Source organism: Protopterus annectens, chromosome 8.part0 (genome assembly GCF_019279795.1).
Source record: "Protopterus annectens isolate FY-2018-M chromosome 8.part0, PAN1.0, whole genome shotgun sequence".
Taxonomy (NCBI): domain Eukaryota; kingdom Metazoa; phylum Chordata; order Ceratodontiformes; family Protopteridae; genus Protopterus; species Protopterus annectens.
Genome location: NC_056741.1, coordinates 81,202,649 through 81,227,997, shown reverse-complemented (window position 1 = coordinate 81,227,997; position 25,349 = coordinate 81,202,649). Strand labels below are relative to the sequence as shown.

The 25,349-nt window shown below is 44.2% G+C and overlaps 1 protein-coding gene across 1 annotated transcript in view; it reads right to left on the bottom strand.

Annotated features, from left to right (window-relative positions):
* Positions 1-25,349, bottom strand: part of LOC122808661 (alpha-1,4-N-acetylglucosaminyltransferase-like) — a 234,424-nt gene that overhangs the window by 93,620 nt on the left and 115,455 nt on the right. Inside the window, exon 3 of the mRNA XM_044079636.1 lies at positions 16,003-16,742. Within this exon, the coding sequence (XP_043935571.1) occupies positions 16,003-16,742 (740 nt within the window). The remainder of the gene's footprint in view (positions 1-16,002; positions 16,743-25,349) is intronic.

Genomic DNA, 25,349 nt, shown 5'->3' with positions numbered 1-25,349 from the left:
CAGTCTGGCAAATGGAAGGAGTAGAATGCAAGATGCCATGAACCCCAGAGCTTGCAGGATTTTCCTTGCAGATAACTGGGGTCTGGTGGCTAGTTGAGTGAAGTAGGCTGTCAGGAAAGTTTGCTTTTCTGGTGTAAGGAATGTCATCTGGGATGTCATGTCCAGGCTTGCTCCCAGGAATATAATCCTTTGGGTGGATACCTGTTTGGATTTCTTTTCGTTGATTGTGTACCCTAGGGAGGTTAGTAGGGACTTTACCAAGGCCAGGTACTTGAGCAGCTTTTCCTGGCTGTCTGCCTGAATCAGGCAGTCTTCTAAGTATGGGTAAATCTGGATATCCCTTTGTCTGCAAAAGGCAATGGCCAGAGCCAAACATTTTGTGAAAACTCTGAGAGCAGTAGATGAGCCAAAGGGAAGTGCAGAGATCCTGCCCTGAAACAGAGATATTTCCTGCATGATTCCCTGATAGGGATGTGGAGGGAAGCCTTTTTTAGGTCTAGGGTGGCTAGCCAAGCATCCTTGGAAAGCACAGGTAGCAGCTACCGGAGGATGAGCATTTTGAATTTTGGTATCACCAGGAAGGTGTTTAGAATGGATAGATCAAGGATGGGGTGCCAGGTGTCCTCTTTTCTGGGTACCAGAAAAAGTCTGGAGTAGAAACTTTGGCCTTTCTGTTCTGCAGGAACGTGCTCTATTGCCCTCAGAGAGCAGGGAAAGGACTTGCTTTTGTGCCTCTGCCCACTGGTTTGGAGGTAGATCTGGGAACCCTTTTGGAGTTGGAAGGGTGTGGAAAGAAAATTTGTATCCCTGGGACACTATGTTGAGAACCCAGCAGTCATTGGTAATGGTGGCCCAGGTGCTTGCGTGAAAGGTGAGTTTTCCTCCTAGGGGTAAGTGAAGGTGGGCAGAGGGAGGTGGTGGGGGAGGAGAGTCATTGTGAGTTCTTACCATAAGGTGGTGGCTTAGAACTCCCTGTTCTTGAAGTGGTGGAAGTCCACTGTTTAGATCTATGCATTCCCTGTGGCTGCTGTCTGGGCTGAACTGACCTGGTGGGAGCAGGAAAGGACCAGTGCTTGGGGGGGACAATGCCTGCTGAACCTGGGTGGCTGGACCTGTAAGAAGTCCTTAACTGTCTGCAGAGATTTTGCTTTTTCTTCCATCTTTTTTAAGACTTCTTCAGCCTTGGTGCCAAATAAGTTGTCTTTGTGCAAGGGGGCATCCAACAATTTAGATTTAACATGGTCTGGCAAGGGCTGTTCCTTAAGCCATGCATGTCTTCTAAGGACAGAACCGATGACTGCTGCCCTGCAAGAAGCTTCTAGGGCGTCAAAACCACAGTGCAAGGTGTGTTTAGTTACTTGACTGGCAGAATGCATTAACTCTTGTAACTCTGTAAAATTCTGCACAAGCAGGAAAGGAAGACATTTTTTTGTTTGAGGAGTTCCAGGGTATGTTGCTGAAATTTTAGCATATGGAACTGGCAATTTAGTGCTCTGATAGCAAGAGTAGCAGAGGTGTATACTTTTTTACCCAATCTGTCTAGTGCTCGGGAAACCCTATCTGAGGGGGTGGGATTCTTAGTAGAGGTTGCTTTAATTCCTTTAGGCCCTTGAAAAATTACCTCAGGGTCAGCAGCAGAATTTTTAAAAAGAAATTTGTGAGAGTCAGGGACTCTGTAGTACCTGTCTGGTTTTCTGGGTGCAGGAGGGAGGGTGTCAGGAGTCAAGCTAGATTCCAAGAAAACATCCTCCATAACATCCAGGACTGGAGGAATGGCCAGGGGTCTGTGCTGTGGAAGATCTAAGAATTCCCTGAGTCTCTTTTTAGACTGAGGGTAGTCCTGACTTTCTCACTGGAAATGCTCCCTTAAGGAATGAAGGGTTTTCCCCAAAGGAAAAGTCCTCTGGGGGAGTGGCTGAAGGAATGAAATCCTCATAAGCAGAGAGGGTTGCACGTCTACATAGGACAGCTCTCTTTTTCTTTTGGAAAGGGTAGTTTTGCTTCTCCTGATCAGCATGATAAGGTATTTTGCCATTTTAAGCATTTGAGACCGAGGCAAGGAAGCAGGTGCCTGAGATTGGGTCGTCGGTTTCTTGGGTGTCGTTCGTACCCTGGGCCTAAGAAACTCTGTAGTTTTCGAAAGAATGCTAGATGAGAAAGAAGTCATCAGTTTGTGTCGAGAATCGGTAGTGTGAAGGACTTCCTCAAAAACCGGGGCCTGCTCAGCAGCTCCGGACCCATCCAAGGGAGAGACAACCGCAGGATCCTCAGTCGAAGAAGAGTCTTGGGGCATACCGGACTCCGAAAGGGTCTCGGTAGCCACCTGCAAATCCACAGAAGCAGGCATCAGGGGCTGCGAAACAGCCTCAATGAGGACCGGAAAACTGACTAGCTTAATGGAAGCATCGTCTGTAGGTTTAGACCTGTGCGGTCTGTCTCTGTTTTTATCTTTACATTTTTTTTTAGATGATCTGCTGTCGGATGGCTTACCGAAGCCATATCGGAATTCGAGGACTGTAAACGAAAATATCTATCGACAATAAGGGCCCGACAACATATAGTTCTGGCGTTGAACAAAGCACAGAAGCAACAATGAAGATGTCGTGGTCTGGGCCTAAGCAAGTGACGCAGTAAGAATAAAAGTCTCGGTGTGGTACTTGCTTTCTACTAGTGAGACAAATGTTAACTTTTCCTGACATCGGTTAGTGCAAGAAAAAAGGATCCCCAATGGGGTACTTAGCTTTAGAAGACTTCAGCTTCAATTCTGAAGACGAAACTCAGGTAGCGGCCGACCGGCAGTCGTGCAAATTGCTTCTGTTTCGGGCTCTGTGGCAAGAAAGACTGATATAATGGCATCAGCTGCCTTACTTTATACTACTGCCGACCTGACGTCAGTCCTGAAGCGACAGCAACTGACGCAGAAATACTAAGCCTCTGGTACTCAGGCCGGCTGAGGGCTACCCTGGCAGGGATAACGCAAATGTGATGACTGCAACAGTGAAACACGAAGAATAAGAAGTTATGTACCTACCATAACATTCCATGTTAGTTGTCTTCATCTTGCCGTTTGGGATTGAAGCCGATCCTCGGCTCCGACTCGGCCATCTTCAATAGCTCGAGAGCTGTTTACTGGCTCGAGGCTACTCCTTATCCCATGATGCTTAGCGATGGCTACCCAGATCTCATTTGCAATAGCTAATCCAGACATACTAAGAGAGAAACCAGTTATCAAAAAAAGTACAGTTTTGTACCTACCATAAATGTAGATGTTCGAGTGTTCACCCTGCTGCAGTCATTACACTTGGGTTACCCTGCCGTCAGGCGGTACGCAGTCGGCCAAAGTTTCAAAGTCTTGGTCCGGCGTCAGTTGCTGTCGCTTCTTCCCTGACGTCAGTGTGCCAGCGGTATATAAGAGGCATCCAACGCCATTTTCTTCAGTTTTTCTTGCCCCAGATGTCAGGTGCCCCCCCCCCAATAGGAGGTCACTACATATTGCCAATAAAATAAGTAAAGAACTTACAAAGCATACCTTCAGCTATAAGCAAATACACCACAAAGGTTGTATCAGATAGAAAGGCATAGATGGGTTCAGCTAGGACAGAGGGGATGGAGGGAGGGTAACCTGGACTGCAGCAGGGTAAACACTCGAACATCTACATTTATGGTAGGTACAAAACTGTACTATGTTCATCGTGTTACCCTGCTGCAATCATCACACTTGGTTTGAATCCCAAAGCTAAGGATAGGTGGTGGAGTTAAACAGGGTTTGAAGAAGCTAGTAGGCCCTGCAGAACTGCAGTGGCAAAGCCAGCTCTAGTCTTAGAGTATAAAGGTAAGTGATAGTGTTTGGTGAAGGTGTGCACTGAACTCCAAGTTGCAGCTTCCAGAATATCCTTGGTTGGTACCCCCCTGAGAAAGGCTGTAGATGTAGCTGTTGCCCTGGTGGAGTGGGACCTAATGATAGCAGGATCCGGTTTCCCATGATGAGTGTAGCAGAAACGTATACAATGTCCTATCCATTTCGAAATGGTCTCTTTTGAGATAGCTTTTCCTTGTGATGCTGTAGCATAGGATACAAAGAACTGGTCAGATTTTCTGAAAGCCTTAGTTTTATTCAAGTAGTAACGTAGTTGCCTGTGAATGTCCAAGGAGTGCAGGAGTCTTTCTCCTTTGTTCTGGGGGTTTGGGAAAAAGGTGGGTAAGTTAATGGTTTGGTTTAGGGCCACATTGGATACCACCTTTGGCATAAAGGAAGGGTTAATTCGTAGAGAGACTCTGTCTTGATGAAAAATGAGGAAAGGCTCCACTGCCATTAGTGCCTGTAGCTCTGAGACTCTTCTAGCTGAGGTTATTGCTAGCAGCAGGACAGTTTTCCATGATAGAAACTTTAAATCAGCTGAGAAAGCTGGTTCAAAAGGTGGCAGTGTAAGCTTTTCCAGAACAAAGTTGAGATCCCAAGTTGATGTTGGTGCTCTCCTGGGCGGTCTTATGTTCTTGGCCCCTCTGAAGTACTGTCTTAGGAGTGGATGTGAATATAAAGGAAGATCCGTGTTGTAGTGAGCTGAAATCGCTGAGGCATGGATCTTAATAGATGAAAAGGAAAATCCTTTGTGCAACATCTCAGTTAAATATTATAGAATCTGAGGAATGTCTGGATCAAAGGGATTTTGGCCTTTAGCCTGGTTCCAGGTGCAAAATCTTTTCAATTTGTCTGAATAGGCTTTCCTGGTGCTGGGCCTCCTATCCTCCAGAATGACATCCATAACAGCTTTAGATAGAGGAGTTGGCTGGTTGTTTAGGTGATTTGCCATGCAGCCAGATTTAAAGTCTTGAGCTGGCCGTGTAGAGTCTGACTGTCTTGCTGGGTGAGCAGGTGAGGAATTTGTGGTAAAATCCATGGTGGGCCATGGGCCATGTTCCTTAGTATTGGATACCAGTGCTGGTGTGGCCAGTCTGAGCAATGAGTATCATTTGTGGCCTCTCTAAACTGACTTTCAGCAGCACCTTTGCTAGAAGAGGCAGTGGAGGGAAGGCATACACTGTCAATGTTTTCCAACTGAATGTGAAGGCGTCCACTTTCCAAGCTTGTGGGTGGAATGTCCTTGTGCAAAATTTTTGAAGTTGGTAGTTTTGGGGGTTGGCAAACAGATCTATGTCTAGGCGTCCCCATTTTTGAGTTATCATTGCAAATACTTGTGGATCCATGATGTTTCTGCTTAGGTCGTCTGCCAATGTATTTTTCTTTCCTGGCAGGAATTGTGCTTGTAATTGAACTTGGTAAGTCAGTGCTGCGTTCTACAAGGTCATTGCTTGCCTGCATAGAGGGTAGGAGTGTGTACCCCCTTGCTTGTTTATGTACCACATTACTGTGGTATTGTCCGTCTTTATTATTAGTTGTCCTGGGTGTAAGAGGTCCTTGAAAGCTGTTAGGGCATTCTGTACAGCTAGCATTTCTTTTTGATTGATGTGCAGATGCCTTTGATCTATAGTCCATTTGCCTTGAATGCACTGTCCTGCCATGAGTGCTCTCCAGGCATAGCTCGATGCATCTGTTGTTATAGTTTGCCTGGCTGTGGGTAAGGTAAAAGGCTGACCCTTGTTGAGGTGACATGCCTGTGCCCACCATAGAAACTCCTGTTGAAGGCAGGGAATGAGTGGTATTATTGTTTCCAAGCTGTGGCTGTGTTGAGTCCATACGCTTTTCAGGTACCATTGTAATTTCCTCATGTGCAGTTTTGCATATGGTATTAGTAGTATGCAAGATGCCATGAATCCCAAGGCCTGCAGAATTTTTCTTGCAGGGAGTTGGGTCTTTGTTGCCATTATTTTGAAGTATTGAGTCAGTTGTTGTTTTTCTGGTGTGAGATAAGCCATCTGGGCCGTTGTATTCAAGCTGGCACCCAGGAATATTATGTTCTTTGAGGGCACTAGTTTTGATTTCTTTTCGTTTACTGTGTACCCTAGGCAACTTAGAAGGTGTTTGACAAACGCCAGTTGTTGTAAAAGAATGTCCTTGCTTTCTGCTTGAATAAGGCAGTCGTTAAGGTATGGGTATATTTGAATTCCTCTTTGTCTGCAGTATGAAATTACTGGTGGCAGGCATTTTGTGAAGACCCTGGGTGCAGTAGATAAGCCAAAGGGCAGTGCAGAGAATTGATAATGAGTTGAACCTGCAATGAAACAGAGGTATCTTCTGCAATTTTGTCTGACAGGGACATGCAGGTATGCCTCCTTGAGGTCCAACGTTACTAGCCAAGCCTTCTTGCCCAACATGGGAAGAAACTGCTGTAGTGTTAGTATCTTGAATTTGGGTACTTGCAAATAGGTGTTTAGAATTGAAAGGTCCAGAATGGGTCTCCATGCTTTGCCCTTTCTGGGGACTAGAAAGAGTCTTGAGTAAAATCCTTGTCCTTGCTCCTGTGTAGGTACCTGTTGAATGGCTCTCATGTCCATGAGTGCTGTAATTTGTTTTTCTGCCTCTGCCCATTGATTTGGTGGCAGGTTTGGCATTCCTTTTATCCTTGGCAAGGTGTGAAAATGGAATCTGTATCCTTGTGAGACAATGTCTAGGACCCATTTGTCTTTTGTGATGATGTGCCAGTTGTCTGCAAAAAGTGCTAATTTTCCTCCCAAGGGAGCTGCCAAGAGAGATTCGCTTGGTAGTTTGTTTGTCTTCTGCTAGCTTAGGGTTGGTCTTGTCCTCCTTTCTGGGTAGCGGCACCCCATTGACGAGGTTTGTAGGGGCCTTGTGACTGACCTCTGCCCCTTGGGCATCTGTATTTGCCCCTCTGTGATCTGTCAGAAGCTGGAAAGGACCAATTTTTTTGTTGGCCAATTTCTGCTGAAACAAGGGGGTTGTACCTGTAAAAAATCCTTGACCGTCTGCATAGACTTTGCCTTATCCTCCATTTTCTTTAAAACCTCTTCTGCTTTGACACCAAATAAGATATCCTGCTGTAAAGGTGCATCCAATAATTTTGCTTTAACATGATCACGCAGGGTTTGTTCTTTTAACCAAGCATGTCTGCGTATAACAGACCCAGTCACAGCTGCTCTACAGGAAGCTTCCAATTAATCAAATCCACATTGTAAAGTATGTTTGCCCACCTGTTCAGCTGCATGCAACAGATCCTGCATTTCCTTGAATTCAGACTGTTCAGAATGTGTGCTCATCTTTTGTTTTAACTGAGACATTAGGAATTGCTGATATTTCAGCATGTGAAACTGACAATTTAATGTTCTCATAGCTAGAGTAGCTGAGGTGTATACCTTCTTTCCCCACCTATGTAGTGATCTGGAGTCCCTTTCAGAGGGCACAGGATTTTTATCCATAGAAGCCGTAGCCCCTTTGGGACCCTGGGAAATTGTTTCTGGGTCAGCAACAGGGCTTTTATAAAGGAATATGTGTGAGTCAGGTACTCTGTAGTTTCTGTCTGGTTTGGCTGGAGCAGGAGGTAGAGAGTCTGGATTTAGACTAGATTCTAAGTAAACATCATCCACAATGTCTAAAACTGGAGGGATAGCAAGTGGTCTGTGCTAGGGAAGTAAACGGAATTCTCGGAGCCTTTTCTTTGAATCAGAGTAGTCCTGGCCTTCCCAGTGGAAATGTTCCCTCTTGGTATGTAAAGTTTCCCCAAAGGAATAGTCTTCAGGGGGAGATGCTGAGGGGATAGAGTCTTCAGGATCAGAGCCTTCATTAGGGGGAAAGGAGTAATCCTGTTCCTCCGAAGAATCTGAGGAAATTGAAACCTGGTCAGAGGAAGCATAATCCTCCTCTTGTCTTGGCCTTTTGTCTGGAGGGGGATGGGAACCCCTGATTAGGGTAATCACATCTTCAGCCATCTTAAGTATCTGTTTCTTAGGCATGGGGCCTTGAGCTGGAGACTGATGTACAGTCTTTTTAGGTTTTAATGGGGTTTTAAGCTTAGCATAAGATTTAATGGTGAGTGTAGTCGGTCTGAAGACATCTTCTGCAACCAAAGGTGTTTCTACTGCACCGGGATCTCCTTCTGCTCTGGTGTCGGACGGGCCAAATGAAGATGGCTGCGTCGGCCTAGTACTCTCCGTTTGAGAATCCGAAGCTGTCTGGGGTTCCAATTCTGTGGTCATCAGGGGCTGCGTAGACACCTCACTGCAAACCAGAGAACCGGCGACAGGTCCAGCAGAGGCCTCGGAGTCTGGCTTGGTTCTAGGCTGCCTGTCCTTGTCTTTGCGTTTTTTATGTATGCCGGTCGTCGGTTGCTCTGACGGCATGGTATAATTAAATTTCCTACCAAAGTAGTGTCGAGCGAAATCAAAACGATGCTTGATAGTTCGTTTATTGAACCTAGCACAAAACCGACAACCAGTGACGTCGTGGTCTGGGCCTAGGCAAGGAATACAATAAGAATGGAAGTCCTTATGAGGTATATGCTTCCCACAAGAAATGCAATTGTTAACTTTTTCTGACATCGGACTGAGGCAAGAAAAGGTTCCCCAACAGGGTACTTAACTTTATTGAAGACTTCAAACTGAAATTCGATTTGAAAATCTCAGGTGTCGGCCGACCGGCACTTGTAAACTGCTTCTGCTTCGAGCACCGCGCGGCAAGAAAGACTGAAGAAAATGGCATCGGATGCCTCTTATATACTCCTGGCGCACTGACGTCAGGGAAGAAGTGACAGCAACCGACCCCGGACCAAGACTTTGGAACTCTGGCCGACTGCGGGACCGCCTGACGGCAGGATAACCCAAGTGTGATGACTGCAGCAGGGTAACACGAACATCTGGTTGTTCCATGCATTCTAGTATCTAGAATAACAATAAAGAATACTCAGCCAGTGAAAAAAGGGACTCCTCTCGATCCACTAGGACGGAGAGAGGGACGCAAGAAAGAAGGCGAGATGAAGACAACTAACATGGAACGTTATGGTAGGTACATAACTTCTTAATGTTAAGTTGTTTATCTCACCTTCATTCTTGCTGTTTGGGACAACGTCCCTAACACCCTGGGTGGCTCAGTGGAACAGACTCTTCAGAACAGGTGAATCAAAGTCAGCTCTGCTCCGGGAAACCATATCCACATTGTAATGAGAAATAAAGGTATAAGGGTTTGCCCACGTGGCAGCTGCACAGATGGAATCCATGGGCAACCTAGACTGAAAAGCTACGGAGGTGGCTAATGCCCTAGTAGAATGACCTTTCGGTTTAACTGGTAACTCTTTGTTCCTTAACTGGTAAATAATAGTGCGGGACAACCATCTGGATAAGGTCACCTTGGAGACTGGGAGACCTTGTTTGTTTAAGGCATAAGAAAGGAATAATTGGTCTGACTTTCTTATTTCTTTAGTTCTGTGTAGGTAAAAACTCAATTGTCTATGAACGTCCAATTGGTGAAGTTTGTACTCTGCCTTGTTGCTATGATTTGGGAAGAACACAGGGAGATCTATAGACTGGTTCAAATTATTTTCTGAGCAGACTTTAGGAAGAAACGAAGGATTAGTCCTCAGAGCAATTCTGTCCTTGTGAAACACCAGGTAGGGAGGACGAACACATAGTGCCTGAAGTTTTGAGACACGCCTAGCTGAAGTGATAGCTACCAGAAAGAGTGTCTTCCAAGATAGAACCTGATGGAGCAGGACGCTTCTGGTTCAAAAGGAGGCAGAATTAAGGAAGTTAGGACTAAATTAAGGTCCCAAGGAGGAAGGGGATCTCTCAATGGAGGTCTAAGAAGAGATGTTCCTCTCAAAAAAGCTTTACACAGCTTATGAGACATAATGTTAGAATTTGCCAAACCAATATGAAAATTAGAAATGGCTGCTAATTGTACTCTAATCATAGCGGAAGCGGCCCCGGAGTGAAACAGTTGTGCTAGGAATTCAAGATTTTCGTGGACTGGGACTGAGAAGGGTTCCACATTCCTAGACTCTGCTCAACAAGAAAAACTTTTCCATTTGCTAGCATAAGTTTTTCTCGTTGTAGACTTATGAGAGGAGACGATAATCTCACGGACTGCTGGGGAAATGCTGGGAAGCCTGGCTAAGGTTAGAAGTGGAGCAACCTAGCTGGAGAGTTTGGAGGGACTGATTCAACCCGCCTGATTGATGAATCAGGAGATCTGGAATTGGGTCCAGAGTCCAGGGCTGATCAAGAAGCTAATGGTGCAGGAATGGGAACCATATCTGTCGAGGCCAGTACGAGGCAATGAGGATCATTTTGCAACCGAATGATTTTGCTTTCTGTATGAGTTTGGGTTTCAGGGGAAAAGGAGGAAAAGCATAAAGAAGTCCCTGAGGCTAGTCGTGGACTAGAGCATCTCTGGGTATGTGACCTAGAAGCGGAAGAAGGGAGAAGTAGTTACTACATCTGCTGTTGAAGAGGGTGGCAAAAAAATCGCAGCAAGGCTGTCCCCATTTGCGGAAAATAAGATCCGCAACTTCCTGATTCAGAGACCACTCGTGAGGCATGAGGATAGCTCTGCTGAGCCTGTCCACTATGACGTTGGATCTCCCAGGGATGTGCGTCACAATCAGAAAACGTTGGGAGGAAATCGTCCACTGCCAAAGTCTGAGTGCTTCTCAACACAGGGGGTAGGATCTGGTTCCATTCTGCTTGTTGATGTACCACACCACTGACATGTCTGTTTGAATTGCTATGGTCCCGGAAGGAAGAGAGTCTTGAAGATCTTGCAATGCTAGGAGCACGGCTCTCATCTCTAGGACATTTATGTGCAGATGGTACTCATGAAGTTGCCAAGTGCCTTGGACTGTCCTGCCCAGATAATGCCCCCCCCCCCCCTATCAGGGAGGTGTCTGTCGTCACTGTGGCTACCGGAGGGGGTTGTATGAAAGGTCTGCCCTGAGTAACTAGTGGAGAGACCATCCACCAAGAAAGGTGTCTTTTGCATGCCTCCGTGATCAGGATCATGCGAGATATGGGTAGCTCTTGGAAAGACCACTGCGTGAAAAGAAGCCACTGAAGAATTATCATGTGGTAGCGAGCTAGTGGGAGTAGAAGAATGGCAACTGCCATGGAGCCCAGAGTTTGAAGGACATACCTGACTTGGATCCTTTTGCTCTGCATTAGGATTTGCACTTGTTGACGAATTGTGGACACACTTTCTAGAGGCAACCTTGCGAACATATCCCTTGTGTTTAAGTCTGCTCCTATGCAAGTGATAGATTGACAGGGCAACACGGCAGATTTTTCAAAATTTATTGTAATACCTAGCTGGGTGCAGGATGTGACTGTATAATCCCGCGCATGTAGGAGTTGAAGCCTGGTGGTAGCAGTGAGGAGCCAGTCGTCTAGATATGGAAACACCAAGAATCCTTGACGTCTCAGGTGAGCCGTGACCACTGCCATACATTTGGTGAACACCCTGGGGGCTGTGGTGAGACCAAAGGACAGAGCTCTGAACTGGTAATGACTGGCCCCCACCCGAAAGCAAAGAAATCTCCTGGAGCGTCTGTCCATCTTGATATGGTAGTACGCATCCTGAAGATCTATCGAGCACATCCAATTGTCCTGACCCAGGAAGGGTAGAATGGACTGTAGCTTGACCATCTGAAACTTTCTTCTTTGTACAGATTTGTTTAGTCTGCTGAGATCCAGAATCGGTCTCCAGTCCCCTGTCTTTTTGGTACCAAAAAGAACCTTGAGTAAGTTCCGGATCCATGCTGGTCTGTGGGGACTTCCTGGATGGCTCTTTTTTCTAGCAGTTTTGAAACCTCAATTACTGCTTGCTCCTTCAGATTGGGTGGACATCTGGAAGGGTCTTCTTTGACTGTAAGGGGGGGGGTTGATGGAAGGGAATTTTGTAACCTCCGGATATAATGGACCGTACCCATCTGTCTCTCGTTAAATTTTGCCAGGCTTTTGGGTACAGTGAAAGTCTTCCCCCGACTGCCTCCAGAGGTGAGCAGCCAGGCAACCCTTCAGGGATGCTGGAAGGGCTTATCACAGAAAGATTCTCTGTTGCCCTGGTTCTGCGGACCCCTTCTGCCATAAGGGCGGTGTCTATTATTATTGTTTCCCCCTCTGCCTCTGGAGGAAAAATCACTACGTGTGTCAGGTAAGGCTCCCTGAGATTTAAGGAACCACATCTTCCCACTCCTCTGACCCTTGGGGTAAGGTCTAGAGGGAGTGGAAAAGCGGACTCCCACAGCTGAGAGAGTCTTGCCTTCTTGCACACACCTAGTCAACATGTCTTTCACCTGTGGCCCAAAGAGAAAGGAGCCATCAAAGGGGGTACTGGTGAAGGATGCTCTAAACGGTTCCATAAAGTGACACAGCCGCATCCACGCATGCCTCCTAAGGGCTACACCCGTGCCCGCGGCTCTACTTGCTCCATCGGCTGCATAAGAAATGAGCCTCATGGAGGAGTTAACTACAAAATTAAGTGTTGCTTGCTGGGATGCTACTTTGGCCTGTGCTCCCTCAGCTGTAGGATCTTGAAGGGCATCTCCACGTTCTTTAAGGAGATCCCTTTGAAGTTGAGTAAAATGACATAGATAGTTCAGTGACCTCATGGAGAAGGTCGCTGAAGCAAACATTCGCTTTCCATACTTGTCCATCGTCCTAGACTCCTTGTTAGGGGGATGAACAGATGAAGAGGTCTCTGCTAACTCTTTTTTGTTGGCTGCTGCTACCACCATGGCATCAACGGGCACACCTTTAGAAAGGAATTGCTTATCCTGGGAAGCTGTAATAAATTTACCAGGTCACCTCGGAGTTGGTTCCACTGTGTCTGGAGCTGACCAAGCCTTTCGAGCCACTATGGACATAAGTGGGTCGAAAGGTGGAGAAACCAGGAGGTGGAAGGTTGGGAACCGAAAGCATCCAGGAATACAGACTCATCCTCGGTAGGGGCTAGGGGATTCCAGTTCCCCCTCTGCCCAAGCATTTCCAGGATGTTCAAGAAGGAAACATCTTCAGAGGGGGATCTCGGGGACCCTTCCGATTCATCTAAGTCTGTATCAGAAGTGACAGACTCAGGGGAGTCAATGTGCTTCCTCTTGCACTTCTTCTTCCGAGGGGCTCCTCTGAGTGATAAGGGGAGGCCTCGGAAAAAGAGGAAACACCCGATGGGGTGTCCTGGAGCATCATTTCCCCATGCTTGGGGTCTGGAGGAGGAGCAGAGGTTGGCACAGACACTACGGGGGATGGAGCCGGGGGGCTGGTAGTGGAGCTGACTCTGGGGACAGCACACTCCGCATGACTTCAAAAGCGTCCCTGCCTCGAGGCAGAGAAAGCTCCAGTTCCGAAGAAATAGGAATCTTTCTCCGCGCTGAGGGGGACGGCTCCGAGGCCGATGTTGGAGCCGAGCTCAACTGCGCCGATGCTTTGAGAGGGAGGACGGGGTCAGACAAGGGTCCGATGCCACTTGCCCCCTCGGAGCCGACGAGGGAGCCCCGGAGTCCAGATCTCTCGATTGAAGGTATCGAGGTAAACAGAGTCAACGTTGGAACTGAAGGAGACATGGTTATCGGAGCAGACGGTTCCACTACTCGAACCCCAACGAACTCCAACTCTAAGCTCAATGGAGTCGGAGGAGGAACAGAAAGGGAGGTGGATGGAGCCGATACCGGTTGAGGAGGGCTAGACAACATTTTAAGCTAGTGCCTGTGATTTAAGCAACCTACTTACTACTCTCTCCACATCATGATCCGACAGCCTAGAGGATCGAGAGGAGTGTGAAGAATGGTGGCTACGTTCACTTTGCAATAACGGAGAGCTAGGAGCCGAATGAACTGACTCTAACGAAGGGGACCTCAGCCTTTTATGGCTCTGAGACGGCTCCGAAACATCCGAAGGAGCCGACGGAGGGGTTGTCTTGACGGTGCCAGCCTGAACCAACATACTCGGTAAATCCTGTACCGGAGTCGGCTCCGAAGGTGGAGCTGACGTTTACAGGATTTTGGGGATTTCACTGACTGTTGACTCCTTGCTGGTGAATCCTGAGGTTTGAACAGACCCTAAGGATCAATTTGTTCTTCCATTCCTGCAGAACTCTTGGACTACAGGCATGGCAGATGGAACAAGAGTCCTGCCTGGACTAAAGGAAAGGCAGACAGAACAAGAGTCCTGCAGGTGAACAGCACCCAAACAATAAACGCAACTAGTGTGCCCGTCTGTCAGAGACTTTTCTGACAGCACAAGTCACACTTTTTAAATCCAGAAACTTTAGCTTCTTTAGACATAACTAAACCACAAAAAACCAAGCACCAGAACAGAAACACAGATAGAAAAAATTCTACTCTAGTCAAAGTACAACAGACTATGTATGCATGTATATATATATATATATTTCTTGCTTGTTCAACCTGCTAACTGGTAACTATGCCGACCACTTAGAAACAAGCTTCAAACTAACACTTCAGCTACAAGCTATGAAGTCAGAACAGTTCTCGGCTGCAAAGGCCAGCTTATACATTAACATCATCTACGAAAGCTAAGAAAATTTAACAAAATAGCTCCTACCACCTGGAATGCTGTACCTCAAAAAGTCCAAAACTAATAAGCTGCTTGGTTTTTGAAAATGACTGAAAGCACACCTGACTGGTAGCTGCAACTGTTAAGGGACCCAAGATAAATCACTTCGAAAATACTGGCTACTTAGTCAAATTATAGATGATCAATACTTGTCAGAGCTACAGCACTGTAAATACACACGTGAATATACAAGGATACTATGAAAATGCTTAATTGTTTCATTATTTGAACTACATTTTACCTTGTTTAGGTACTCATTATGCAAGTCATAATCTGCCCTGTTTACACACTGCATTATGTGCATAAAACTGATTGCACCTGTATTTACTATACATGTCTGTTATTTACCTAGTGAAAATGGTCTTGCAGTTTGGACCACGTAGCACATCAGGCTAGAAAATGAAATACCATGAAGTATCATTCCATATATTTACATTATCATGGTCTAGTCTCTTATAACCAGTCAAAATGTCTTTCAAACCACCAACCAACTTTGTAAAAGCGTGACTACACATCCGAGTCCAATTCCAGGGCTGTATTCCGGGATCCCTGAAGTATAAAGCAGGCTTCTGAATATTACATTCTCTGTACATGGCAAACCCTTATCAGACGTAACAATGGAACAAAAAATATGAAATAAGTTACTTCTCTGGGGTAATTTCGCATTTGGTCTTCAAAAGACATATGTCTCTCAACGCCTATCAATCATATTTTCCTGATTAGAATTCCACCTCATCTCAGCGCTGGGTCATAAGCAATTCTCAATACAGGTCATCAACATTACAAAAAAAAAAAAAAGCAATTTTTGGCAGCTCACTCAGTTTCCACACTGTTCCATCTGGCACAGAAGATGGTGCAACTGTCCCGTCACCCTACTAAATGACAGAGACAGATCCTAAATGCTTTATCCCATGCATGGCACCACCCCCCTACATTCTTCTATGGCATGATCCCAGCTATTCTTACTTGGGCTGATATACAATTATCGACTCTGGGATGGATAAGGCCAGTCTAACCCCAAACAGGATAGATCAATTCAATCACTGAAAAGGAAATTGGCTAGGCTTGAAATGGCCCACAAAGGAAGCTAGACTAGCACTTACCTATGAACTGAATTCTAAGAAAATATTTTAAGCTAGTGTAATTTTGTGTCTGTCAAAAGAATGTTCAAGGGACTCAAATTTTATTGGTAATAAATAACAACTACAAATACACTACTGTGCACAAAAAATACAAACCCTGCACACACAAACACAGATCTCCTATCACTACTTCCATTATTAAGGCAATGACTTTAAGGTATAGGTCACCCTATTTGTTCTTCCAGAAAATCGAACATGATTATGGGTATGTAAACATACTTAACACAAAGCAATCACTCTTGTGGCATTTAGTATGCTGATTTATACTGTAGTTACGAAAGCCTCCAGAGCACAAATCATGCTATACCACTTCAAGTAAAAATAAAATTCAGAGCAAACATATACTTGAACAATATGCTACAACTTAAAACCTGTGGGTGACACTTACATTTGTATACCATCGCTGAAGGGGAGTATTTTTAAGCAGTAAATCAGGATCCAAAGGGCAGACTTCAACCCTTTCCAAAGACTTCAAAAACTGCAGCACTAGATCTGTAGGTTTTTTCAGACTGTCCTCATTTAACGCTTTTATGTAAAACCGAATTGTTTTACTTTTGTAAACCCGTGCAGCAGACTCAATGGCACAGGCCGCCAACACAGGCAGAGGAGAAGAGTAAGCAGTTTGCAGAAAAAAAACAAACTGATAACCGTTCCCATTTTTTGCTGCAGACGTACACTGTAGTTCTTCTTTGGCAGAAGCATTATGAGGTGGATCCTTGTATTCAGTGTCTTTAGGCTCATAGTCAGGCTGCCCCACAGCGACATGTTTATATGTAGGTATTTTCAATGCTGCAGGATTAAGCAAAGGTCGTTTCACACTTGTAGGATTAGAAGCAGGCTGTTTCACAATTACAGGACTATGCTCTGGTTGTTTTACAGGTATTTGATTATATACACTTTGTTTTAGATCTTTATGCAGAAATTGGGTATCTTCTTCAACTTCATTCAAAGTTTCTTTCTCTTCTCCAGACTCATAAGAAGGCCACTTTTCTACTACAAGGTCATAGAAATCCGGTTTTCTTGAATTTTCATTTTCCTGAGAAGCATACACCCAGATGATGACAAAAAATGTACATGCAAACAAACCAGCAACTATGAAAGTGTGACACTTGATTTTAATAAATGGTCCTGAAAGACAAAAAAAGGTGATATGAAGAATCACATGGTACCTTTAAGGATAATCACACAATGCCCAGCATCAGACTGAGTACACACAAAAATCAGTACAATCAAGCATTTAGTGTAACAGTAAGGATGTCAACTAAACTAAGGTGGGCTGGGGAGACTGTGGGTACGGGCATTCTTAGGACTGTCAGAATATGTAAGTATGAAAATTAAGAACACTTACTATAACACTGCCTCTAAACAGTGCTCCAGTTGTAAGAACTGATAGGACAGTGTGGCACAAAACATGTCATATACATCCCATAATGCATTGCTACTAGTTCTGTGCCAAAAGAACGTGGCACACTGTTTAAACAATTAAGCACAAAGGGGGATGGAGAAAGGGTTAGTTCTTGCAGCAGAGCTGTACTCACAGATATAGCATTATGGCAATTAATCTTAAGTTAATGAGTTCTATTTTCACCTCGGGTGACTGCATTCATTTTCAAATTACTGACACTGCACTGAAGCATTGGGAATGCACTGCACTCTTGAATGTGTTTCAGATAACATGTCAAACAGAGGTCACATCTGCTTGACTTGGTGGAAAGATAATAATAATCCTACCTGTTGACCAGGTAGGCCCCACTAGACACAGTCATTTTTCAGGGGCAACCAGGGAGCAATGTCTGGTTAAGTGACTTGCTCAAGGTGACACAGTAGGCAAATAAGGGCCGTGGGAATCAAACCCTGGAGCACAGGAACTAAAACATGCAACCTTAACCTCTGTGCCAGCCAAATGCCAAACATATCAGAGTCCTACTGAAAAGAACTGGGGAAGTTTCCTCATGCTTGGCCAAATTTCCCCTAGTAGTAGAAATGCCACCTCCGATTTAACCTGAAAAGAGGCCATAAGCCTAGTGGGACTAACCCAAAGAACAAAGGATAGATCGCTCATATATTAACAAGATCAAAGAGAGAGTAGGCTTGGTACAGAGATGAGAGGGAAGGCAAAGAGAAAATAGACATTTTGAAGTACTGCACATGGTTTTCAGGGGATCAATGATCAGGGTCCTGACACATAGTACGACAGTTTGTTTTATTTGGAGTGAGTTGAATCTCGACAAGTTCGGTTTGTGGGTCTCTGGAATCTGTCTGAAGCTAATGTGACCTTTAACAAATATAGAACTCCGTTGCAGTTCCTGTCTGGTTTAGCATAGAGGAGTAATACATACAGGAATGCACTCCAAATGTAGGAGGGCTTCAAGTCAGACAAATTGTTATCTAGACTTCAAGCGCTGAGCAGTGCCACCTGGACAACATTTGCTGCTTCAGTTGTTTTGTTTTTAGGCTTGAAGATCAATAAGCGAGACTCTGCCTAAAAAGGGCACTATGGGAGCAACAATGGCTTTAGCCAGTACGTGGAATCCCTCTAATGAGAGGTACAAGCCATCTCTGGCAAAATCAATTAGGGCCATGCAAGAGCAACAACACATCCCACACTGACATGCATTAGACCCTCCCCCCACTACACCAGTTATTCATCCAATTAATGAAACCAAAAATATTTTCTTTGCATCTCAACATCATTCTTGGAGAAGCAAGGATTATCCAAATTACCAGGGTTTTTCCTGCATTTGTGACATGCATGGAGACCTCAGAAAGGTGTGTCTGCATATTTCCCCAGGGTTTTGTCTGCCAGGTCGTTTATACTCACGAGGACCACCACCATGTTATAGTTCTATTCCTTTGACTCAATCATCTTGATGGCCCTTGAAATACTGGAGGAGATTTGACACGTGCAAAACAGATCACAGTTGCCCTATTTTACCCAGCCTTGTGAAAGTCTGTATCGTACTATGAAGTCACCAATCACCAAGTCAGTTTTATTAGTAATGGGTTTTTAAGTGTACTGGGTTTGGGAAGAGTTTTTTCCTGGTGACTCTCTGGAAAGAATAAGGCAGTATGTGTTAAAAGTATTTTTTAATTCCCAGTAAGACTTGGTCTTGTTTGATCCTGGCAGCTTAGGCAATGACTTCCACATGATAAACTTTCCATGTATTTGTGTGCAATGTTGTGAAAGTGTGTGTTCACAGACTTTTTTTTGTGAGTGAAGCCTCCATCCTAATTAAACATTTGCATCTCTCACAAGTAGTTTATAGCAGAGTAAAGGGGCAAAACAGTAGTTTATTGTCTATTAGCATCAGGTAGTCTCAAGTTTGTTGAAGTCAACATGCAGAAGACATATAGGAGACTTCACTGCTGCAGCGATTCTTTTACTCAAAACACCTTCTATTACGGCAACTACTTGTACTGTATTCATTATAAGGATATAATTCCTTATTCTCGGATGAATACCACAGCACACAGCTACCGCTGAGGAGTGGTGGTCGTATCAAGCTCTATAAGACTGCCCTTAAGTTGAACTGAAAGCCCAACTTCTACTGCTTGCAAAATATTAAGAGCAGAGGTACACGTGGCTGCCTCTCCGATCCACGGTGGTTCATAGTTTCAGCACAGTGTGGGCTACACCCTGTGCTTCCAGTGTCTCCTTTTGTGGTGATAATACAAGCAGTGCAGTAAGCACTGTGAGATCACTTTGACAGTGGCTGCTATTGCCTGCCTGGAAGTGCTCAGAAACATGTTGTCTTCTTTTGTGGTGATAATACAAGCAGTGCAGTAAGCACTATGAGATCACTGACACTGGCTGCTATTGCCTGCCTGGAAATGCTCAGAAACATGCTGTGTCTTCTTTTGTGGTCATAATACAAGCAGTGCAGTAAGCACTATGAGATCACTGACACTGGCTGCTATTGCCTGCCTGGGAAATGCTGAGAAACATGTTGTGTCTCCTTTTGTGGTCATAATACAAGCAGTGCAGTAAGCACTGTGAAATCACGGACACTGGCTGCTATTGCCTGCCTGGAAATGCTCAGAAACATGTTGTGTCTCCTTTTGTGGTCATAATACAAGCAGTGCAGTAAGCACTGTGAAATCACAGACACTGGCTGCTACTGCCTGCCTGGAAATGCTCAGAAACATGTTGTGTCTCCTTTTGTGGTGATAATACAAGCAGTGCAGTAAGCACTGTGAAATCACGGACACTGGCTGCTATTGCCTGCCTGGAAATGCTCAGAAACATGCTGAGGTTATTTTCATGTAGTACTCCAGCTGCTTCTACACAGTCACTAAATACAATATCTGCTCCCCTTTTATTCAAGATTTAGAATGAAATGGTGGCACACCTGGATGGCTTGATCTGAGACTACTGCTGAGACTTTTTTTTAAACTGGCAAAGACTTATTTCATCTCAAAATCAAAGCCAAAAACACAGCGTCCATGGGACTGGACAACATCCCAGGCTGCGAACTTCAGAACGAACTGGCTCCCCACTTAAGCACCATGTTCAATAATAGCCTCGCATCAGGCTTTGTGCCCACTGAATGGCGCACAGCAACAGTTATCCCACTCCACAAAGGGGGAGCCACCACTGATCCCGGGAACTATCGACCTATTAGCCTGACAAAAGAAACGAAAACCAGACTAATCCAAAAATCAGCACACAGAGCTGGGACAAGAACTGATACGTAACGCTATTAGCCTGACGAGCCTGGTCTGCAAGGCCATGGAACGTATCATCATGGAACTTATAAACAAAGATATTGGTAACCTCCAAACTCTGGATCCCACCCAGTTTTGGTTTTTTAAAGGCAGATCATGCCTCCTGAACCTGATCGACTTCTTTGAGGCAGTCACCAAAGCCGTAGATGAGGGTAAGGTGGTTCACACAGCCTATCCTGACCTTGCCAAGGCTTTCAACACCATCCCTAATTCTGGAATTATAGCTAAACTCACTAAACTAGGTATAAATCTCTACGTCACAAGATGGGTTGCCAACTGGCTCACTGACAGAACCCACACGTAAAAGTTGCAGACTCCAAATCTGACCTCAAAGCAGTGACAAGCAGAGTACCACAGGGTTCTGTTCTGGGACCTCTCCTGTTTGGTATCTACTTCTCTGAAGTACAGGCTAACACAGAAGGCCTCTGGCTAACGGAGTTCGCAGTTGACTGCAAACTAGGAGCAATATTCAAGTCCCCAAATGATGTGGACATCCTACAGAAGGGCTTTGCTGAGATAGATGCCTGGTATCAGAGCCATGGCCTGAAGCTCAATGCCAAAAAGTGCAGAGTCATCCCCTTTGGTAAAAACTCTGTACCCATGAACTACCACATAGGCAGCAATCTACTTAACACCGAATGCGTGATAAGAGACCTTGGGACCCAGGTGGACAGTAGTCAGGAAGTCCTTCTACATGGAACACCTCATCATAAAAGGGTTCTCATCCAGGAAAAAAGAGGTCATTGTTCCCCTCTACTCGACACTCATTAGACCCATTATAGAGTACAACGCCCCTTTTGGAATGTACCTCACAAGACATCTGCAGCAGCTGGAAAGGCCACAGAAGTACCTCACAAAGAGGATTACTGGCCTCAAACAAAGGCCCTACACTGACAGCCTCAAAAAACTCCAGCTTTATTCTGTAGCATATCGCCTACTCTGAGGTGATCTCTGCCTAACATATGTCAAACCCAGAGCTGTTGGACATGCCCCACTTAAAAAAATCCCAATCCCTCTGAGCTACATGCTCTAGGGACCTAAACCTTGTCACCACAATAAACAGGACATGCTGGAGGGATAGATTCCTGTCCCAAAGACTTCCCATACTATGGAACAAATTACCTATCTATATCAAACAAAGCTCCTCATTAGCAACCTTCAAGAAAAATCTTGATGAGTGGATGGGAAATAGGAAATACACCCCGGGTATCACTTCTGTGTCTCTGCTCGACAGTGGCACAGGAAAATAACTTTCTTGGGTGGTGTAAGCCAGGGAACCTTGTTGGCTAGGCTTACCCTAGGCCGATAGCCTAGTACCTACCTATGAACAATATGCAATCTGTGTGCCTTTAAGCATGGAGCTGTAGAATCATTCTTACAATATCCACCATATTAAATCCCACACAACAGCTATATACAGTAAAAAAAGATGCATCTTTCCTTATGTTACGTCTCCCTGTTTTGTATACTCAGTCGTTTCCGGACCTGTTGTGATGAAATCGCATTCCTTGTTTTGTACGTTTCCTTATTTCCCTTCATTCTTTCCCTCTCCCTTCCTCCCATAACCTTCCTCATCTTCTAACCCATAACCTTCCTCAGCTTCCATTTCTGACATCTCCCTTCCTCCCATAACCTTCCTCATTTTCTAACTGTGGCTTATTCCTCAGCTTCCATTTCTGACATCTCCCTTCCTCCCATAACCTTCCTCATCTTCTAACTGTGGCTTATTCCTCAGCTTCCATTTCTGACATCTCCCTTCCTCCCATAACCTTCCTCATCTTCTAACTGTGGCTTATTCCTCAGCTTCCATTTCTGACATCTCCCTTCCTCCCATAACCTTCCTCCCATAACCTTCCTCATCTTCTAACTGTGGCTTATTCCTCAGCTTCCATTTCTGACATCTCCCTTCCTCCCATAACCTTCCTCATCTTCTAACTGTGGCTTATTCCTCAGCTTCCATTTCTGACATCTCCCTTCCTCCCATAACCTTCCTCATTTTCTAACTGTGGCTTATTCCCCAGCTTCCATTTCTGACATTTATTTGAAAGCTATCTTACTTCTTTTCTCTCCTGCCTCGTTGTTTTCTTCTACTTCTATTTAATCCGTCACTCTTACTACTGGTTGGCCCGCTGGCGGCTCATCTCTTCCATTTTCTTGCAGTTGTCTTTTTTCCACTTTTAACATGGAAAACTATCCACCTCCTTTTGTTTCGCACAGTGTTCTTGTATCCTAGTAGGAGCAAGTTTTGGGTTAGCGCCCTTAACTGTACCAGCTTTTCTCTTACTATCACATGTAGCTTCCTTTTATAGCCTTCTAAAGCCCTACAACTTCAGAACACAATGTCACCCATGTTCCTCTTTCCTCCTCTCATCTCCAAGAAGTTTCTCCTAGTCCCTTGTGCATCCTGGTTAATCTAGATTCAGTAAAAATACTTATGGAAACATTTCCATGTAAAAATGTTGAACCCCTAACCATTGTGGACATATCTTGGGGGTCCTACTTCCTCAGTCTGGTGCACATTTCCTCTCTCATGTTTCTTCTCCCGTTTGTCTTATTGTCTTCTTTTATCCAGTTCTTTCCTATCTTCACCAACTCTTTTGCCTTTCTGCTTTTTATATTCCTTAACTCAATTGCTTGTATTAATTCTGGAAGTTCCAATCTCATTCCCATTTTTTCCCCTATTTATTCCAGTGACTTAACCCCTTGGTACTCCTCCTATTCGAGGGAATCCTTCAACTGGTACTCCTCTTAAATCCAGCCCCACTCCAAGTCTTTACTGTGCCCCCTACCAATATCCAACACCAGTATTATTACTTTTCCATCTTCACAAAGTGTTTTTGAGACCAACATCTTTGAGCAAACTCCCTTATAGTGACAATGCTGTGTCCATGGTTTCCCTTCTAGGTCTCCCTATTTCATATACACATTTTCTGTATCTCTCCTTCATGACAACTGCAAATCTCTACTTAGTGCTCCCACAAGCACTTCTGTTATATACACTGTTGTCTTCTTCCTTTTGTCCTCATCACTTATTTTCAAGTCAGCTTCATAACCTACATCTTCCAAGGATAAGAATATTCACTTTCAGGGTGGCCTGCTGGTTAGTGTGCAAATCTGGTGCGCCCCCCCTTTCTCTACTGGTTCACAGTTTTTCCAAGGGTACTGTGGGTCTCTCTTCATCCAAGATAAAATTTCTGCCCAGCTGTAAATGCACCGCAGCATTATAATATTTAACTGAATTACCTTCTGTTTTATTTCCAGCCTTATTAGTTTCCAACTCTGTATCTCATTTTTCACGTCTCCATATATTCTTTCATGTTATTTTTACTGAGTTCTACACTGTGTTTATAACCAAATAGAGAGATATTCTGTGTTTCTACTCCTCTTCTCCCTGTCCTCACTACTAACCCTCTCCTTTGTCTTTCCTTATTAATTTTGTATCCCGACACTTTCAAAGTCATTAAGAATCTTCCAAACCACTTATAAATCTACCCTATGATGAGACATTCTTAGCAGAATATAATCCACATAGAATGTGTTTTTATCTCTGTCCTTCCCAGTAAATATCCCACTCATATTGGACTTCTTAGCAATTCAATATACACGGCAAACAGAAGCTACTAAAAGAAAACACAAGCAGGAAACAAAGACCTAAAATACTTCATTACCCAAGTGCTTTTGTCCAGAAAGCCAGAGGACTTCATCTGGGTAAGAGCATCCGCAGCAAATCGCACTTAAACACTTCACAAAGGAAAAGTTAGCCAATCATACACAATCAAGTAAACAACTGGATCATAAATGCACTTAATCAATTCAAAATTCATAATACAAAATACTTAAGACACTTAAATGCATAAACCAAATTGATGCACCCTGTAATAACAAAATCTTTGAGACAAAATATATGTTAAAAAGAAAAAGAAAAATTACACACTCAGTGACATAGCCAGTGAAATGTGTTCATTTAAGCCAAAGCCCTTGCAGGCATCAAGTCTTAGTTGCCAAAGAAGCTCCCTGTATTCTAGCAAGGATTCAATGCCACCCCCTCTCACAGATAGCTCCGTTCTATCAATAATAAACAAAATTCTCCTGAAATTCTCACGTACTCCAGAATGCTGAAACAAGGCACTGCTTACTTTTTTATGTCACTCACAGAAGGCATCACAACAGGTGCAGATGGCCAAATACAGTACCCTCACAGTGTCACAATTACAATGACCAGGTCAAGGAATAGATCCATTAAACCCTTCAGTTCACACGTGGGCCACCATTAATATATCTGCAATACCTGCACCTACCACACTTACACATCCTACGTTTTCTATGACTAGACATAAAATTATTAAAAGTCCTAATGTTTAAAACTAGCAACCATAACCGCGGTGTGTGGGACAAGGTCCAACTGACAGTTCACAATGTGATTCAAAAGAATTCAAGATAAAAACTTAATAGTTATTCATGCTAGTTCTAAACCCAAGCAATGCAGTACCACATGTACGTAAAATTGGACGTTTAGGAAAACGGAATGGACTTGTTTTTGTAAGCTTTTTCCCCCCTTATGTTCTTAGAACTAGCATAAATAACTTATTTAGTTATTCCACTGAGTTCCTATGACTAGACTTAAGGCAAAAGTCCCCCTTCCAACAGGTTCTTAGTGTTTAGTAAGGGTAAGAGCACTACCACTGGGGCTAAACCAAGTTGTACTTTCAAATACTTATAAAATACAATATCGCACATCTTTTTTCAAAAAGGCTACTTCTAGCAAATGTTTTAAAATGTCCTTAACAAAAATCTTTATTAAGAGCTAGGATAACTACAAAATCTCTTTTGGAATTCGATGGTACAGTATCCCTAGAAATCAGATCATCATCAGGGGCTAATACGCCTAAATTTTATACAGCTACCTTATAGAATCTCATTCTTAAAATTTAATAAAAGCCCTTTAGGACATCCACTAGCAGTCAACATGGAGAATAAAAAAATAATTTCATCCATAAAAACAGTGTCATC